Source organism: Sinocyclocheilus rhinocerous, unplaced genomic scaffold, assembly GCF_001515625.1.
Source record: "Sinocyclocheilus rhinocerous isolate Xijiao unplaced genomic scaffold, SAMN03320098_v1.1 scaffold820, whole genome shotgun sequence".
In the NCBI taxonomy this organism is placed as follows: Eukaryota; Metazoa; Chordata; class Actinopteri; order Cypriniformes; family Cyprinidae; genus Sinocyclocheilus; species Sinocyclocheilus rhinocerous.
In genome coordinates, this window is record NW_015670386.1 from 505,952 (window position 1) to 524,201 (window position 18,250).

An 18,250-nucleotide genomic window follows, 5' to 3' on the forward strand; every position below is an offset into this window, starting at 1 on the left:
TAAATTGTAATAATATTTCACAATATAACTTTTTTTACTGTGTTTTTCTTCTTTCAAAAACATTTTAAAAATTCTCTCTATACCAAACTGTTTATTATTTGTATTTCTAAGGCTTTTGGCAAGGTATTTGTTACAAACCATATTAAGTTTCTAATACTAATCTTCTAACTCTGAACAATATTTTCTAATTCTAATTCTAGAATGCTCGTTTTTATACTCATAGCAATGTTATGTTTGTTTTTTGATGTGGTGTGCTCAAGTGCACCAAAAGACACATTAAACTTCCACATTATGACTGACGCAGATCCATCAGAAAACATCATCCCACTAACTGCTCTGTAGTTCAGTGAGATAAGAGTCATTTTATTACCTTTGCCCTTTAACCTTGTTCTGTTGGTGACCACTGGCCAATCCAGCCTGGAATGAAAGGGTTTGTTTAGTTTAGTAAAGCTTTAAATAAGATTAGGCATAGCAATTGTAAGTCGTTATGGGGCTCTGTGTATTCCAACTGTTCATTGGCTACATCTGTGACTCATGAAAAGGCAGTGATATTAACAGAAAGAAAATGCCCTCGCAAGCTTTGAATGTATGAAAGGAATTCATAAAGAAACTCAAGATGAAATGATACCGTCAGGTCAAGTCAAATTTATTTGTATAACACTTTTCACAATATACATTGTTTCAAAGCAGCTTTACAGAAAATCATGATGTTAATATCATGCGGGGCCAGAGCGGCGATAGCACTCGTGTAAATACAGGCAGGAGTCTCTGCCTCTGGGGAGATAATGTTATCTCCAGCGTCAAGGAGTTCTCCCATCCCTCCTCCACAAAAACCCATCCCCTGAGAAGCACACGGCATCTCGCCCCCACACCTCCCCTCTCACCCTGCCTACACTGCAATCCTGGCACTAACTCACCTCTGTCACATCCGCAGGGATTGTGGTGAAAACAGAATGCGTGAACTGCAGAGGTTCACTTACTGGTTGCTGGATGTATGTATGTGAATATGTGCCCTTGCCATTTCCATGGCATTGTGGGGCACAGCTAGTTTGGATTTACCATTCCTGCTTTTCCCTGATGTTCAAGGAATGTGAATTACTCCACAGATTCAGAAGGGTCTCTACACATGACCTCCAACAGAAGGAGGCAGAGCCGATGAAATTGACTAATCCTCCCTTTCCTTTTTTCTTTTTCATTAAAAAGAGATTTTAAGTGTGAAAGTATTCTCTTTTTTTGCCTCAAATGCAGTGGATTTTCACAGATATTCAAGTCAGCTGGATTTTTCAAGGTGGGAGGCACAGCAAGGAAATTAACTTTAAAGAAAATAAAACACAAGTAACTAAAACGTGCATTTCTTGGCTACTCGTCTTTGACTGCTCCATCTGAACGCATTTCATTATTTATAACAAAGTTAGCCTGCCAAAAACAAGAGACAATACAAACTATAATCTATACTAGAAACTATACTAAACCACTGACAGTGTATAGACCAGCCTATATACCAGTAATTGCCAATTTAGACATGCTTGACGCTCTTTGCACCTCATGCTGACGTAAAGAGTAAAGGTCAGTCTATGCAAACATCTGCACTCAGAAGAAAAGGTACAAAAGCTGTCAATGGGGTGATACTTTTTCAAAAGTTACACTTTTGTACTGAAGGGTCCATATTAATACCTTAAAGGCACACATTAGTACATAAAGTGTACATATTAGTACATAAAAGGTACAGAAGCACCTTTTGAAAAGGTACTGCCCCAGTGACAGCTTGTGTTGTGAAGCTTAACAATACTGTAGTTATTTGTATAAGTAAAACTTACTGCAATTTGAGGAATGCGGGCCAGTCTGGGCATGTTTTTACAGTATTTTTCTTGTCAATAATCAAGCCGTTCTGACAATAAATCACAAATAACCACATGAAAAGAGACTAGATGGATTCCCATTTGAGTATATGTGGTGTGAAGGAGCAAAAAAAAATTTTTTTTTGTATTTAGGAGGAACTGAAATGAGTAACAACCAGAACAACCAAAATACAATCGGACTACAATAAAATAGTCAATGGGAAGTTATTAGGAAATGTTTGCCTTGAAATTGATTGGCTAAATTGTAGAGTCCCTGAACTGTAACTGTGTAGTCCGTGAAGTACTTAATGAGATGTGTGCTTCTGAATGCGGACTAAAAATTTTCTCATAAAGAAACTCAAGATGAAATGATACCGTCAGGTCAAGTCAAATTTATTTGTATAACACTTTTCACAATATACATTGTTTCAAAGCAGCTTTACAGAAAATCATGATGTTAATATCATCATGCCTTTAAGTCACATTTAATAGACAGAGCTGGGAGAAAATACTGTTGACTTTTTGCGAAGATACAACCAATTAAGCAGTTATGCTATATATGGCCTTTATGTGAGTATACTGTATGTGTGTGTGAAAAAAGTTGGATGTACTTATATAAAGAGCCTTCAGTGTCAGTGGGATGTTATGTAATATTTGTTATTTTCTGAGAGGTAGACAAAATAAAAAAGATGGCTTTTTCCATCACATTTAGCTAAATCAAGAACTACTATAATGTTATGATTTAATTTAATCATTAAATTAGTTTATACTTTATCTTGCTGAATGGGCCAAATTATCTGATATCTGAAGGCTATAATCATATTTTCTGTGTTATTTTGCATGTTCATCTGCATGTTCACTGAACCACATGGCTTTGATTTGGTGGCCAACAGACATGCTAAGAAGCAGTTTTGTTCAACTTTTTTTTTCTTCTAAGAAATAATAATAAAAGATTATGCCAAACTACTTGAACTTGCAAAAGCTTTTCATGAGGCAATCTTAATGCAATCTTTTAATGAGACCCCCCCCCCTTTTATATCAGGACAGGATCTTTTGGACTTGTGGCCCCATAACAATTTCAAATAAAATTTTAATACAGAGGAGTATTTGTGTCATTTTATGTATCATTTAATGAATTGCTGAATAAATTAATAGATCAAACAAACAAAAAAATGAGCACCCTGTCATTGACCAAAATATGTGACCCTGGACCACAAAACCAGTCATAAGTCGCTGGGGTATATTTGTTGCAATAACCAACAATACATTGTATGGGTCAAAATCATTGCTTTTTCTTTTATGCCAAAAATCATTAGGACATTAATTAAAGATCATGTTCCATGTAGATATTTTGTAAATTTCCTACTGTAAATATATCAAAATCAATTTTTTTTATTAGTAATATGCATTGCTAAGGACTTTATTTGGACAACTTTAAAGGCGATTTTCTTCTTGCACCTTCAGATTCCAGATTTTCAAATAGTTGTATCTCAGCCAAATATTGCCCTATCTCAACAAACCGTACATCAATGGTAAGCTTATTTATTCAGTTTTCGGATGATGTATAAATCTCAATTTCAAAAATTGACCCTTATGACTGGTTTTGTGGTCCAGGGTCACATATGAATTTGATATAATCCAACCTGATTTTCAAGTATGGTTTCAGGGTGAAAAATACACCGTTTCCAGCAGAACGGCTGACACATCTCTCTGTGTGATCTGGCTGACATGCCCACATAGCAACTGTAATCAGGGGCTGCCAGCAGTGCCAAATTTTTGATGTTTCTAAAAACTGATCAGTTGATCAAAAAGTGTATCAATTCTCAAAGGCAGAATTATAAATATAATTACCACAATGGCCATACATAATTTTAAACATTTAGAGAATGCTTATTATTCTAATAATGGCTTTAAACAAACAAAAAACTTGTATGTGGAATTTTGAGGAACCGGATATTTTATTTTATTTTTTTTTTGAAAAACGCAAACAGTGCTAAGGAAACAATGTAAATTTATTTAATATGTATACAAAGAACTCATCCCATCCGAAATTCAAAACAGACCGAAAAAAGTTGTACAGATTGATCTTTTTATTCAAGTACAGAATATATTTTGTTTCACGTGACCCTGGACCACAAAACCAGTCATAAGTCGCTGGGGTATATTTGTTGCAATAACCAACAATACATTGTATGGGTCAAAATCATTGCTTTTTCTTTTATGCCAAAAATCATTAGGACATTAATTAAAGATCATGTTCCATGTAGATATTTTGTAAATTTCCTACTGTAAATATATCAAAATCAATTTTTTTTATTAGTAATATGCATTGCTAAGGACTTTATTTGGACAACTTTAAAGGCGATTTTCTTCTTGCACCTTCAGATTCCAGATTTTCAAATAGTTGTATCTCAGCCAAATATTGCCCTATCCTAACAAACCATTAATGAGCCCCCCCCCCCTTTTATATCAGGACAGGATCTTTTGGACTTGTGGCCCCATAACAATTTCAAATAAAATTTTAATACAGAGGAGTATTTGTGTCATTTTATGTATCATTTAATGAATTGCTGAATAAATTAATAGATCAAACAAACAAAAAAATGAGCACCCTGTCATTGACCAAAATATGTGACCCTGGACCACAAAACCAGTCATAAGTCGCTGGGGTATATTTGTTGCAATAACCAACAATACATTGTATGGGTCAAAATCATTGCTTTTTCTTTTATGCCAAAAATCATTAGGATATTAAGTAAAGATCATGTTCCATGTAGATATTTTGTAAATTTCCTACTGTAAATATATCAAAATCAATTTTTTTTATTAGTAATATGCATTGCTAAGGACTTTATTTGGACAACTTTAAAGGCGATTTTCTTCTTGCACCTTCAGATTCCAGATTTTCAAATAGTTGTATCTCAGCCAAATATTGCCCTATCTCAACAAACCGTACATCAATGGTAAGCTTATTTATTCAGTTTTCGGATGATGTATAAATCTCAATTTCAAAAATTGACCCTTATGACTGGTTTTGTGGTCCAGGGTCACATATGAATTTGATATAATCCAACCTGATTTTCAAGTATGGTTTCAGGGTGAAAAATACACCGTTTCCAGCAGAACGTTACCACAATGGCCATACATAATTTTAAACATTTAGAGAATGCTTATTATTCTAATAATGGCTTTAAACAAACAAAAAACTTGTATGTGGAATTTTGAGGAACCGGATATTTTTATTTTTATTTTTTTTGAAAAACGCAAACAGTGCTAAGGAAACAATGTAAATTTATTTAATATGTATACAAAGAACTCATCCCATCCGAAATTCAAAACAGACCGAAAAAAGTTGTACAGATTGATCTTTTTATTCAAGTACAGAATATATTTTGTTTCACGTTGCATGTTTTAGTCCATTTCTCAAAGAATCGATACAAGTACACACTTCTAGAACAGTCATTGCCTCGTAAGATTGCCACCCACAGTTCATGGTAAATCTGAGACTAATGCATTACATTTTGAAACGAGCACTTGTGGGACACTTTGCACCCTCATAGATTATCATAAAAGAGAGAAAATAAATTATGAGGCTAAATCACTGGGCAACAAACTGAGTTTCAAAGTGCTTGTGCGGGCTTATTTTGTCTCTGGAAATTATTTAGTGAAGCACTTTGGCTTGTTGCATCCCCTTTCCCTCAAATATGTGATTTATATTTGTTTTTTTACTTTTGTTAGACTTATATAAAGCATGACATTACCTAAAATATCAAGTAAACTAAAATGAATATATTAGATTGATTAAACAATAAGGAACAAAATGTCACTATCCTAAATAACTACACTTGTCCCACAACAATATTTATCCATCTCGAGAAAATTTCCAAAAAAAAGCAAGAACTCAAAGATCAAGGGTAATTATAAATGAATCAGTATAGGTTTTTACAAAATGCAAAAGAAGTACAAAGAATAATTACATATAACCTCTCACATCCTCAGTAATTCATTATGCTAATGTAGCAAAACAAAAGTCAATAGGTCTTCAGACGAGCAAAGACAGTGCATATGTATTCAGACGTGTTCACAGATATGACTCTGCTCTTTCCCAGAGTTGCATCTCAGAGAAGAATCCCTCACAAAGCCCATAGGCATGATCCAAGGTAAGTGGGATGGCTTGGACTTCCTCTTTAATCTCCCAAGGGTGCTGATGCTGGTGAACCTGATCCGTGAATAGTTGTATCTCAGCCAAATATTGCCCTATCTCAACAAACCATACATCAATGGTAAGCTTATTTATTCAGTTTTCGGATGATGTATAAATCTCAATTTCAAAAATTGACCCTTATGACTGGTTTTGTGGTCCAGGGTCACATATGAATTTGATATAATCCAACCTGATTTTCAAGTATGGTTTCAGGGTGAAAAATACACCGTTTCCAGCAGAACGGCTGACACATCTCTCTGTGTGATCTGGCTGACATGCCCACATAGCAACTGTAATCAGGGGCTGCCAGCAGTGCCCGGGGGGACATAAAGCAGCGTGGCGATGCCCCGCCGTGACAGCCGTCCTTGTTCCAGCTGACAGGTCCGTATGCGGGGCCAGAGCGGCGATAGCACTCGTGTAAATACAGGCAGGAGTCTCTGCCTCTGGGGAGATAATGTTATCTCCAGGAATCAGTATAGGTTTTTACAAAATGCAAAAGAAGTACAAAGAATAATTACATATAACCTCTCACATCCTCAGTAATTCATTATGCTAATGTAGCAAAACAAAAGTCAATAGGTCTTCAGACGAGCAAAGACAGTGCATATGTATTCAGACGTGTTCACAGATATGACTCTGCTCTTTCCCAGAGTTGCATCTCAGAGAAGAATCCCTCACAAAGCCCATAGGCATGATCCAAGGTAAGTGGGATGGCTTGGACTTCCTCTTTAATCTCCCAAGGGTGCTGATGCTGGTGAACCTGATCCGTGAACATTCCCTCGTAATATTGCGGATGGACCTGTACTTGCTGGTGGTGCTGTTGGTGAAAGTCCTCCATGTTGGATCCCATCATGCCGTTCGCCTCTAGGTAAGCACAAGCCTGTTCGTCCTCATTGCTGTAGCCAGGCCCGTGCTGGTTCTGTGAAGATTGCTCCATCTCGCATCCCAGCGAGCTCAGCGCTGTGTTGATATCCAAATCCTCAAACGTGCTGTCATTCCCACTTAACACATCGTCAAAAACAGATGCCAGGTCAAAATCTCCTCTCAGTACGTCTGAAGTTTTGATGTCGGTGGTTAACAGAGGGCTCTTGGAGACTCTGGCCAGCTTGCTGCCTCGTTTAGGGAAGACTTGCTTGCGTTTGTTTCCTGGGACAGGTCCTTGGAAGTGGCCCATTCCCATTTGTTGGCCGGTCTGGTTGCACTGAGAGCCGTACGAGGAGCTGGGAGAGGATAACATTTTGCTCTGTCTTTGGGTATTGAAGTTTGTGGCAGGCATTCGCCGCCGTTTGAAAACGCCATTGACAAACATGTCAGCGTACTGCGGGTCGATTTGCCAAAAGCCTCCTTTTCCTGGCTCGTCTTTCTGCCTGGGCACTTTCATGAAGCACTTGTTCAGGGACAAGTTATGCCGGATTGAATTCTAAAAGAAAAAGAGAAAAATCGGTTTATTTAACAGTTAAGAATATAGGGATAGCAGGTTTTTAATATTTATATTTAAACTGAAACAAATTATTATGCAAATTTAATTGAGCTGTTTGAATACAGAGCCAACATGTTGGTTAGAGTGTAGAATATAAATGCAATAACTTCTAGTGACAGAAGACGACAGCATGCATAAAGGTCCCTATAAAATCCCGCTGTGCAACAGGTAGAGGTGTCCTATTTCATTGGCTCACTGTGTGTGTGACAGAGACAAATGGGGGAGGGGAATGTTGCGTGTACAGGAGAAGAAATGCGGTGAATAAGGCCGACGTTCTCTAGTAATGCAGCGCTCCAAGTTTCACATGATCAGTGGCTCCCTTAAGGATCCCTCATTATGGAAGGAGGACTCAGGAAACCTAGTGCTCTTGGGTATAGTGGTCTCAGCTTCCATCATCAGTCACCCTAGCTTAAGTATACTGTAGTTGAGTGCACAGGTCTGTTTTGGTAGTTCTGTATTGACAGACCATGGTTGACTAACACCAGTTAATAGTGATTCACGAATGAATAGCTCTTATGAATTGGTCCTTTTGGGTGAATCAGAAACATGTGTGGTCCGATTATCAAACAAATGACTGAAACAGTTCTTTTTTGTGAGAATCAGAAATATACAGATATACAAATATAGAAAGATTCACAAACGAATGACTCTTATGAGCCGGTTCTATTATAGTGAATCAGAAACATACAGAGATACAAATGTAGTCTTGTAGAAAACAAGTGTAGTAGCCTTTTGAGCCGTTTTTTAATGAATCAAAAACCTTGAAAATGAATGAATTGAACCATATGTTATTATTTTTGTTGTTTGATTCAAAACGTTTATAAAGTAAACAATTCTTATAAGAGGTGCATAACTTTGCTATATCTGGTCTGAAAATTGAAATTGAAAATTAAAATCTGAAAAAAATCTTATTTAGCAAGAGATTGAATAAAATCATTTTAATCGAAAGATTTCTGTTTTCCCCACTAAAGTGCTAAGAGAATCGTTAATAGGACCGTTAAGAAACCTGAATCGTTAGGAATAATCTTATAGGCTAATGGTCGGTGCACCTGTTGCACAAAAAAAGAAAAAAAATGCAGTTTTTCTTTCTCTACTTAAAAAAATCTAAAGATACGGAATCATTAGGCCGAAGTAAAAAAAAAAAAAACATTAAGTGATTCTCAAAGATAAATAAATGCTCGGTGAGTGAAGATACCTGCCAACTTGGCTCCGCGTATCTGTAGTAGCAGAAATTCTCCGTGATCCAGCTGTATATGGCTGACAGAGTGATTTTGGTTTTGTTGCTAGCTCGCATTGCCATGCAAATCAGAGTGGCATATGAGTAGGGTGGCTTCACATGGCGGTTTGTTTTATAGTCTATTTTCCCACTGTGCAACAGGTAGAGGTGTCCTATTTCATTGGCTCACTGTGTGTGTGACAGAGACAAATGGGGGAGGGGAATGTTGCGTGTACAGGAGTAGATATGTGGTGAATAAGGCTGAGGCTCTCTAGTAATGCAGCGCTCCTAGTTTCACATGTGGCTCAGTGGCTCCCTTAAGGATCCCTCATTATGGAAGGAGGCCTCAGGAAACCGAGTGCTCTTGGGTATAGTGGTCTCAGCTTCCATCATCAGTCACCCTAGCTTAAGTATACTGTAGTTGAGTGCACAGGTCTGTTTTGGTAGTTCTGTATTGACAGACCATGGTTGACTAACACCAGTTAATAGTGATTCACGAATGAATAGCTCTTATGAATTGGTCCTTTTGGGTGAATCAGAAACATGTGTGGTCCGATTATCAAACAAATGACTGAAACAGTTCTTTTTTGTGAGAATCAGAAATATACAGATATACAAATATAGAAAGATTCACAAACGAATGACTCTTATGAGCCGGTTCTATTATAGTGAATCAGAAACATACAGAGATACAAATGTAGTCTTGTAGAAAACAAGTGTAGTAGCCTTTTGAGCCGTTTTTTAATGAATCAAAAACCTTGAAAATGAATGAATTTAACCATATGTTATTATTTTTGTTGTTTGATTCAAAACGTTTATAAAGTAAACAATTCTTATAAGAGGTGCATAACTTTGCTATATCTGGTCTGAAAATTGAAATTGAAAATTAAAATCTGAAAAAAATCTTATTTAGCAAGAGATTGAATAAAATCATTTTAATCGAAAGATTTCTGTTTTCCCCACTAAAGTGCTAAGAGAATCGTTAATAGGACCGTTAAGAAACCTGAATCGTTAGGAATAATCTTATAGGCTAATGGTCGGTGCACCTGTTGCACAAAAAAAGAAAAAAAATGCAGTTTTTCTTTCTCTACTTAAAAAAATCTAAAGATACGGAATCATTAGGCCGAAGTAAAAAAAAAAAAAACATTAAGTGATTCTCAAAGATAAATAAATGCTCGGTGAGTGAAGATACCTGCCAACTTGGCTCCGCGTATCTGTAGTAGCAGAAATTCTCCGTGATCCAGCTGTATATGGCTGACAGAGTGATTTTGGTTTTGTTGCTAGCTCGCATTGCCATGCAAATCAGAGTGGCATATGAGTAGGGTGGCTTCACATGGCGGTTTGTTTTATAGTCTATTTCCTCAGACGCATTTGTTTGCGCCGTTATGTAGTGTCCCGCTTGCTGGTGCGCGTATGAATTCGCCAAACTGCTGCAGGACGTTGTGGGATTCCCAGGTGTTTGTGGCATCCCTGCGGCGGCGGTATCTCCAGCAGGTGGGCTGGAGGGCGAGTCGGTGCCCCCCAGCTGGTTTTTGTGGTAGAAGAGGTGTTGCGGATGGCAGCCAGAGCTGGGAGTCCGCTCAGGATTGGCACTGAGGATGGAGAAGTTCTGCAGCCAGTGCAGGCTGGTGAGACTGTCGTCAAAGTGAACAGAGCCGCTGACATTGTCCTGATCCTCCGGATGAAGCATCATCCATCTCTCTTTGAATTTATTCGCTATCTCTGGACTCATTAACACTGGCATCGTGGGCACGATTTGGTGTTTTTGAAGATACAGATCTGTAAAGCAGACAGCGTTGCTTGAAATTTCAAAAATAACGGTTGATAACAATTTAACAGCAAAAAGTGTATTTTATAAGCGTATAATCCACCACAAGGTTAGGCAAATGAAATCCCTCGAATGAAATGCCTACCTGCGAAATGAAAACACAAGACCTCGTCGGTAACGGTGAATTTGTCTCAGTCCGTTAACGTTTGATTGAGCAGCCTGTTCGCCTCAGTGCAACAAGTGCAGCAGATAAACGTGCGCATCCACAAACTCAGACATGTCCTGATATCTACCACGCAAAAGTATCATTCCAATCCTGTCTTCAAGAAAGCCATGTAGAAACACATTTACTATTTCGCAGGCGAGTGAATACGAGAGAAATGACATGTAGGCTTTGCCCTCCGCCGTTTTGCCTGTTTCTTAATAGCCCTTTAAATGTTGACGCTCTCTGATTGGCTGAGAGCTCCAGAGTTGAACATGTCATTGTCCCTCGCGAGGAGTGTACTCAACCACATATCCGCGTGAAATGTGACAGGTGCTCATTTTCTTGCAATTATAATTTATTAAATTATTAAATTATTTATTATATTTTAAACCTCGTGAATTGACACATATTACTTGATTCAAATGCAACCTGTAAACTGATACATTAATGTTTTTGCGTTTTATCTATCATCAGCAGCAGCAGCAGCAGCAGCATCGTTATCATTTTTAAAATTCTTTCTCGACATCAATTTTCCTTTTAACTTTGCTACATGCCTGGAGTGAGTCGTTAGAAAGTCGTTGGTAATAAACTATGCTCGCGCGCCAAGAGTTTAGAAAAGGCGCACAAATGAAAATAGTGACGTGCAATAAAAGGAGCGCGCCACTCATCCCGCCTGAGGAGACCTCTGCCTCTCAAAGCATTGGCTTACACACCACATTGTCCAACATGCAGCCGTTAGGCTGAGTAAACCCTCTAAAAATTAGTCTCTGTATTTGAGTTCAAATATTTTAGTTGTCTGACAAAAGTTGAGCCTATTTCTAAAGGAGTGAACACACTGCCACCATCTGGCTAAATATAGTCTCTACACTAAGCTCAGCTGACTATATGTGGCATAATTATATTGAAGATTTTTAAAAAATGTTTTGTGAAAGTCTAACCAAGATGACATTTATTTAAAAATACAGTAAAACATAAATATTGTGAAATATCACAATGTAAAAAATTTAAAAAAAAGAAAACGACATTTATTTTTGTGTAATGTTCAGCAGCCATTGCTCCCGTCTTCAGTATCATGTTCCTTCAGAAATCCTTCTAATATGCTAATTTGACACTCAATTATTATCAATGACGAAAACAGCTTTACTTAACATTTTTGTGGATTCTTTGATGGACACAAAGTTCAATGAACAGCATTTTAATGTCATCTAGTTATTTATGGTATTATTAGTAATTAGGCATTGCTTCATTTCTAGATTTCTTTAAGGTAGTTACTGGAATTAGGGTTTATGCTGGAACAGCAGGATCATTCATAACTATAATGTAATGCAATTTATGCCTTAAAATAACCACAGTGACTCATATTTGTGCACAACACTTTATGATAAAGCGATTTGACTACATACAAACATACATAACTTTTAAAGGTGCCTGACATAGATAAGCAGCAGTGAATTCACTAAAAAGCATCAGATATGTCACTGTAAATCATGGCAGATCCCTCTATAAACTACTCATTAAAGCTTCAAGAAGTGCTACAGCTTCCCACTTTGTCTATTTCAACGGGAGAACGAAGGGACAGCCACACAGTACTATAAGGCACAAAACAAATATATAAGATACAGACGTAGATGACTACTTCAACTGGATTACCGATTATACTATGCGTCCGTATCATACTGCAATCTGATGCATTTAGTGTTCATTTGCTGATTATTAAAAAAAAAAGAAAAAGGTACAAAGTCATAAATCACCATGAAGCTGCATACTTCAAAGAGACTGAGCATCCATTAAAAGAATTTGAGCCATTCAAAATTTCTGAACTCTCAAAGCAAAAGCTATGACCGTCTTATAAATGACAATTTTTTTTGTATGTTTTTTGAAGCTTTTGTATCGTTTTTCTATTACACACTGAAATGTCTTGGACTCTTCACTACACGGCTTTGATTGCGGTACTCAAGAAGTAATTGTCTTAACAGAGACGGTAGCATTCATGAACAACAGTGTGCTGGAAAGGGAATAAGTTTGATTTGAAACAGCGGGTTGATGAAACTGGCACAGCGGGGGTGTTTATGAAGGGAGCCGCTCATCTTCCATGCGCAGGGTGCTGGGGAGGCGGAGCAGGGGCTGACTGGAGCTGCTGGTGCTCTGACTCTTCAGGCTTTCTATGGACTCTGATGAACCTGAGGAAAGGTGAAGACAGGTGGAGTGAGAATGGAGGAGAATATTCACTTCATGTTTGGACAGATTTAACCAAATTCATTTTTCTCATGAACTTTTGGTAATGTAATGTGTTTGCATGTGACTTATAAATAACTCTTTAACTGACTCTTACAAAGCGACTGGTAGAAAAATAGACAACCAGTAAAAAGAAAGAAATATTCATGACATTGGTGACCTACCAGAGTCAACATTCCTCTACAGCAGTGGACCATGACTCAGATGCTATGCGTGTTAAGAGCAAGCCGAGTTAGAGTGAGAAAGAGAGAGGGTTAGGAGACAGCACAGCATTAGACATGCGTTGGACACACAGAACCAGCATGGAAGTCCATTTCTGCCACATAAGGGGGGGAAATATCATGCTTTGGTAAATCATAAATCAAAATTATGACATAGTAAATCATAATTCTGAAAGTTGAAATTGAGATTAACAAAAGTAAATTTTTTGTCATAATGATAAATACCTAGTATTTTATACATTTGACATAATAATGACTTAGTATCTCATAATTAGGACTGTTTATGTTATAATTATGGTTTAACAAAGGTTTATAATTGTTTTTTGTTAAGTTTTTTTTATTCTTACGTGGTGAAAATGGACTACAATACAATTTTTGAAATTTAACATCTGATTTCATTACTAGTTACATTTAAATACTATAATAAACGTTTCATTTCTTATTCAAAATATAAATGGTGTACTATGTTAATAAATGATATTTAATTAAAAAAACTACTTGTTTAATAAAATAAAAAATAACATTTAATCCAATCACATTTGTAGCCGAAACATATTTTCAAAGAATTTGTTTTAAAACAAAATGAACTAATAGAATTATAAAATTTCATGATTTTACATCAAGAATCATCAAATTATCAGAAAATATTTACACCCCTATTAAGAACGTCTTGATGTACTTGAGATTTTTTCTTTCTAGTGTATAGACGGCATATAAAAGACACTGTAAGAGAACAGAAAAATGCTTTTAAAGACTGAAAAAAAATGTATTTAAACAGAAGCTTTACTTGGTAGAAATTGCTGAGCAAGGAAGCAGCAATAACAGAGAAGGTTCACACAGCACAGCATCAGTTCTGCCAAACATGCTGAAAAATTTGCTTGCTCCAACTTTGCTTTTTTGCATTTTCTCAAAGTCAACAGTACAAAGGTTTATTTAGTGCGTAAAAGACGCCCCACCCTCGAAAAAGGACTCAAAGGAACTATTCCTACACAAGGAGTTTTGGCAGACTTCATGGGGGTGTCAGGATTGTGGGGTACTGACTCACCAGGCAGGGCCAGATCTGCTGAGGGGTCACTTTCTGTCCGGCTCAGGCTGCTGCGCTCGCTGTGGCAGTCCTGTAGGATTTCACTCACAGACACACCCAGGGATCTGCTCTCTGAACCTGCCAACATGACATGATTGACATGGTTTGTTCTTCATCACTGGTACTGATACACAACCAAAGCCTGAGAGGATGGCATGCCAGTCAGAATGTTAATTTTATATACATATATAATTATATCAAACAGTTTTCTATATTATATAACATCTTTTTTTAACTGCTGCTGCCATATTATTTGCAACAATGACATGTAATGCTTAATTTTAATGCTGATTTGCACATCAAGTTTGCTAACCTGAATTTGGGAAGCCAGGTTTGGTGGCCACACCCTCTACTGTGGCCTGTTGGGAAATAAACTAGAATGAGCCAGCTTTTTTTTACAGGTTGTGGGAAATAAGCAGACACAACAGTGTAGGTTGTTAACTAGTTTGCATTTCTTTATCAGTCATATGCAACCAGGTAAAACCCACAGATCTATGCAAACTAACCCATGGAGTTACACAGTCAGCTCATCCATGCCATGAGTCACACACAAGCATAATGAATGTTTCCAAGAAATAAATAGTATTGTACGGTATTATTTATACAACAGGCACTCAGACAGGTAATTTCAAGACCGAGAGTAAGAAAACTCTTCATAAAACATAGGAGTTCCTGCTCGCCTTTAAGTACACTGTTAAAAGAAAGCCATCTTCTGGGTTACACTTTATTTCAAGGTGACGTTGTTACAGTGTAATTACACAGTACTGTGTAATATTAATGAACTATTACTACTAAACTATAGGGCATGTTGGAGTAAAAAGCTGTAAGAAAGTGGACCTTGAGGGCCAGAGTTGAGAACCTCTTCTATAAGGTTAAGGTTTGGTTTAGGGTTAGTTGATTTACTGTTATTAATACACTATACTATACTGTTATTACTACATGTACTGCAAGTACACGTAACATGTAACTACGTCACTTTAAAATAAAGTGTTACCATTTATTGGCTTGTCAGTGGGCATCATTTCAGGGAAGTACAGGGAAGAACTTGATAGTGGCTGACCTCAGTGGGACTGAGACTACTGGGCAGAACAGACTGAGGCTGGGCATCAGAGAGCTCCGACATCCTCTCCTCATCTTCCTCCTCCTGTATTGGGGATGAGGGAGAACGTGTAGACCTGGAAACATGACATATATCACTGGAAAAAGAAAAACATTATTTGAGCATTTTCAGAGTTAGTATTTTCACAATATGGACTTACCCATCTGGTGATGTGCTACCTTTGCCCTTCATTGATGTGGTATCTGCGTTCTGCTGCCGTCCAGTCAGGTTAAGGGGATCCCCCATCTCCCCAGAAAACGGGATCTCCTCATAGAGAGGTGCTGATGGGATTGAAGGGGACACGGGTTGCACCCCATTCAGGGCTTCCAGCAGTGAGATGGGCTCATAGCCAGGAGGGATGTTGTCGGCATTCTGAGATTCAATAGGAAAAAAAGTGTGTTGTTAGTAAACTTCTGACTTATTGCCATGTAGAATCAAAAGAATTTAGAGGTCTTATATTCTTTAACATTAAGTTATGTTGTTTGACATACACATTTCAAAACATATTCAAACAGAAAACTGTTATTTTAAATTGTAATAATTTTTTTTTAGAATATTTCTATTTTTGCTGTTAAAAAAACTGTGAAAAAAATCAATTTAAAACAAATTTGTCCAACATACTGGATGTTTGAAATGAGGAGTTTATGCGCCACTGAAAACCTGAAATACCATTCATAACTGTACTGGAGTCAAATGCGAAGCATGATTCCACTGGACAAAATCAATACTACTGTAGCAACACAGTGGAAAAGGATCCATGATGTATTAATAATAAATTAGAGTACAGGATGAAACATGAATTTTACCGAATGCTCAGTATGGTCAGAGCTCTGGGAAAGCACTGGGCTAAAGGAAACTGGTGAGAGAGTGGCAGCTGTTTTCTTCCTCACGGCTCGAATCTGGAGCAGGGCTCTGAATGCTGGGGCAGCGAAAGTAGAAAGAAAGGTCAGGTGGGGAAAAAAGATACAAACAAGTGCGCAGTGCATAAACAAACACAGGTGCTGCATCCTCACACTGCAGATTAAAAGTTGCCAGATTCATTTGGCTACAAAACAGGAGGTAAATATTTGCACAGCTGGTCTTACTGTCGAAGCAAAATCAGTGTACATTCTCTCAGTGAAGAAGATCTATAGGGCAGAAACACTTTACACAAGTACACAAAAGCCTGGCCAACTAAACTGCAGTCCTGTCGTATATAGTTTCTTATTAGCATGTTTCTCCTTTTTGCTTAAAATTTACCGTCAGGCCACCCAAGAATTGATTTGAATACATCACTTGCTCACTAATGAATCCTCTGTCTGCAGTGAATGGGTGCCGTCAGAATAAGAGTTTAAACAGCTGATAAAAATGTCACACGTAATTGACAATTCTGGCCAAAATATCAGTCCATAATCCATAAAAATGCTGAAAAATCACTCCCTTGTTGCTCCCTCTCATATCAAAATCCACCATTCATCCTAATGATGAATTTATTACAAACTCTCATTCTGACGGCACTTATTCACTGCAAAGGATCTATTGATAAGCAAGTGAAGTAATGCTAAATTTCTCCAAGTCAGTTCCAATGAACAAACAAACTCATCTAAATTTCAGTTCATTTTCAGCAAATGTTCATTTTTGGTTTAACTATTCCTTTAAATTACACCGCAAGGAAATGTATCATTTTCAGAAATGTTTCTCAGAAAAAACTTAAAGTTTTGTAACACAAATATACAGGTGCATCTCAATAAATTAGAATGTCGTGGAAAAGTTCATTTATTTCAGTAATTCAACTCAAATTGTGAAAGTCTATTACTTCACACAAATCGAATAATCATTATTACATGACATCCCCAACAGATGGCACTATTCTTCAACAGTCACATGATCTGCACTGCATAAGTGATCAGTGATGCACTAATGACTAATCATCACTAAGAACAATAAAAAGGGTAATAAAAGCACAATGGTAAATCAGTACATATTGGATTAAAAAAAGTCATCACTCAGCCTTTTATCTTTATGGCCATACCCACTTTAAAGGTTCGGCTCATTTAGCGGAACAAATCTGAATAATAATGGAGGAACAATACGGGAAGCTCAGGCGTTGATTAATGAGTACTTACGCAGTCTGCAGATAGGGCAGTTGTTGGCCTGGTAACGCAGTGTGTCAGCACAGGCATTGCACAGACACAGGTGCCTGCAAGGGAGAATGAGTGTGTCACGCAGGTCTGATAAACAAACCACACACTCGCTGTTGTTGTCACTGTTCTCATCCTCTGTGGACTGAAGAGAGAAGACAAAACAAAACACTGTAAAATAGTACATGAAATCAGAGACAGAAAAAGGCAGGATGGATATTGTGTTACTAGTTGTGCACGTCACATCTCATCTGCCCTAAATTCTCTGGTGTAGCGGCATGACTTACCTTTGTCTCCTGATTGTTCCGGTTTTCAATGCCGTAAATCTCCTGCAGCAGATAGCTCACACGGTCCACCTAAAGGATGAGCATGCGATACGTAAATGCGGATTACTGGCATGCATGGGAAACATCACAGCACAGATAAAAATGCTCATTATCTTTTTCATGAAGTGACATGGCCTGATTACTGCTTCCACACAAGTGGAGTGGATAAGCGTGCACGAGTGTGAACGGATCAAGGAGTTCAATCCGTCTGTTTAATGAGGGATCCAATTAAAGGGGTCATATGATGTTGCTAAAAATATCATTATTTTGTGTATTTGGTGTAATGAAATGTGTTTATGCGGTTTAAGGTCATCGCACCGCGTAAACATAAAACCATGTCCGAAACACACAGCGTCTCACACGGCGGGCTTGAGTGAGTGGCGGCCAGCGGGCTTGAGAACGGCGCGGCCGGTGGATTCGACGAAGGAGCGGCCGGCGGGCTTGCGGGCACCAA

General features: G+C 37.7%; 2 protein-coding genes across 6 annotated transcripts in view; both read right to left on the minus strand.

Annotated features, from left to right (window-relative positions):
* Nucleotides 1-5,765: 5,765 nt before the first annotated feature.
* Nucleotides 5,766-10,861, minus strand: LOC107734171 (forkhead box protein J1-B). 2 transcript variants are annotated; one of them, XM_016546046.1, is made up of 4 exons: nucleotides 10,652-10,861; nucleotides 9,931-10,517; nucleotides 6,803-7,462; nucleotides 5,766-6,057 (listed from the first exon to the last, which is right to left on the minus strand). In XM_016546046.1, the coding sequence occupies exons 2-4, from the start codon at nucleotides 10,480-10,482 to the stop codon at nucleotides 5,920-5,922; spliced, it is 1,350 nt and encodes a 449-aa protein (XP_016401532.1). In that variant the 5' UTR covers nucleotides 10,483-10,517; nucleotides 10,652-10,861; the 3' UTR covers nucleotides 5,766-5,919. The 2 variants fall into 2 exon arrangements, with proteins under 2 accessions (XP_016401532.1, XP_016401531.1); XM_016546045.1 differs by lacking the exon at nucleotides 5,766-6,057 and having other exon boundaries at nucleotides 6,569-7,462.
* Nucleotides 10,862-12,413: 1,552 nt separating this feature from the next.
* LOC107734214 (probable E3 ubiquitin-protein ligase MGRN1) overlaps nucleotides 12,414-18,250 on the minus strand; it is a 14,953-nt gene continuing 9,116 nt past the window's right edge. Inside the window, exons 9-17 of one of the 4 annotated variants that reach the window (XM_016546108.1) lie at nucleotides 17,758-17,826; nucleotides 17,456-17,615; nucleotides 16,157-16,269; nucleotides 15,511-15,722; nucleotides 15,312-15,426; nucleotides 14,565-14,610; nucleotides 14,213-14,329; nucleotides 13,111-13,153; nucleotides 12,813-12,891 (exon numbers count right to left, since the gene is read on the minus strand). In XM_016546108.1, coding sequence (XP_016401594.1) covers nucleotides 13,116-13,153; nucleotides 14,213-14,329; nucleotides 14,565-14,610; nucleotides 15,312-15,426; nucleotides 15,511-15,722; nucleotides 16,157-16,269; nucleotides 17,456-17,615; nucleotides 17,758-17,826 — 870 coding nt within the window. In that variant the 3' untranslated portion in view covers nucleotides 12,813-12,891; nucleotides 13,111-13,115. Of the gene's footprint in view, nucleotides 12,892-13,110; nucleotides 13,154-14,212; nucleotides 14,330-14,564; nucleotides 14,614-15,311; nucleotides 15,427-15,510; nucleotides 15,723-16,156; nucleotides 16,270-17,455; nucleotides 17,616-17,757; nucleotides 17,827-18,250 lie in introns of all 4 variants that reach the window. The other 3 variants (XM_016546107.1, XM_016546106.1, XM_016546105.1) reach the window with 3 other exon arrangements.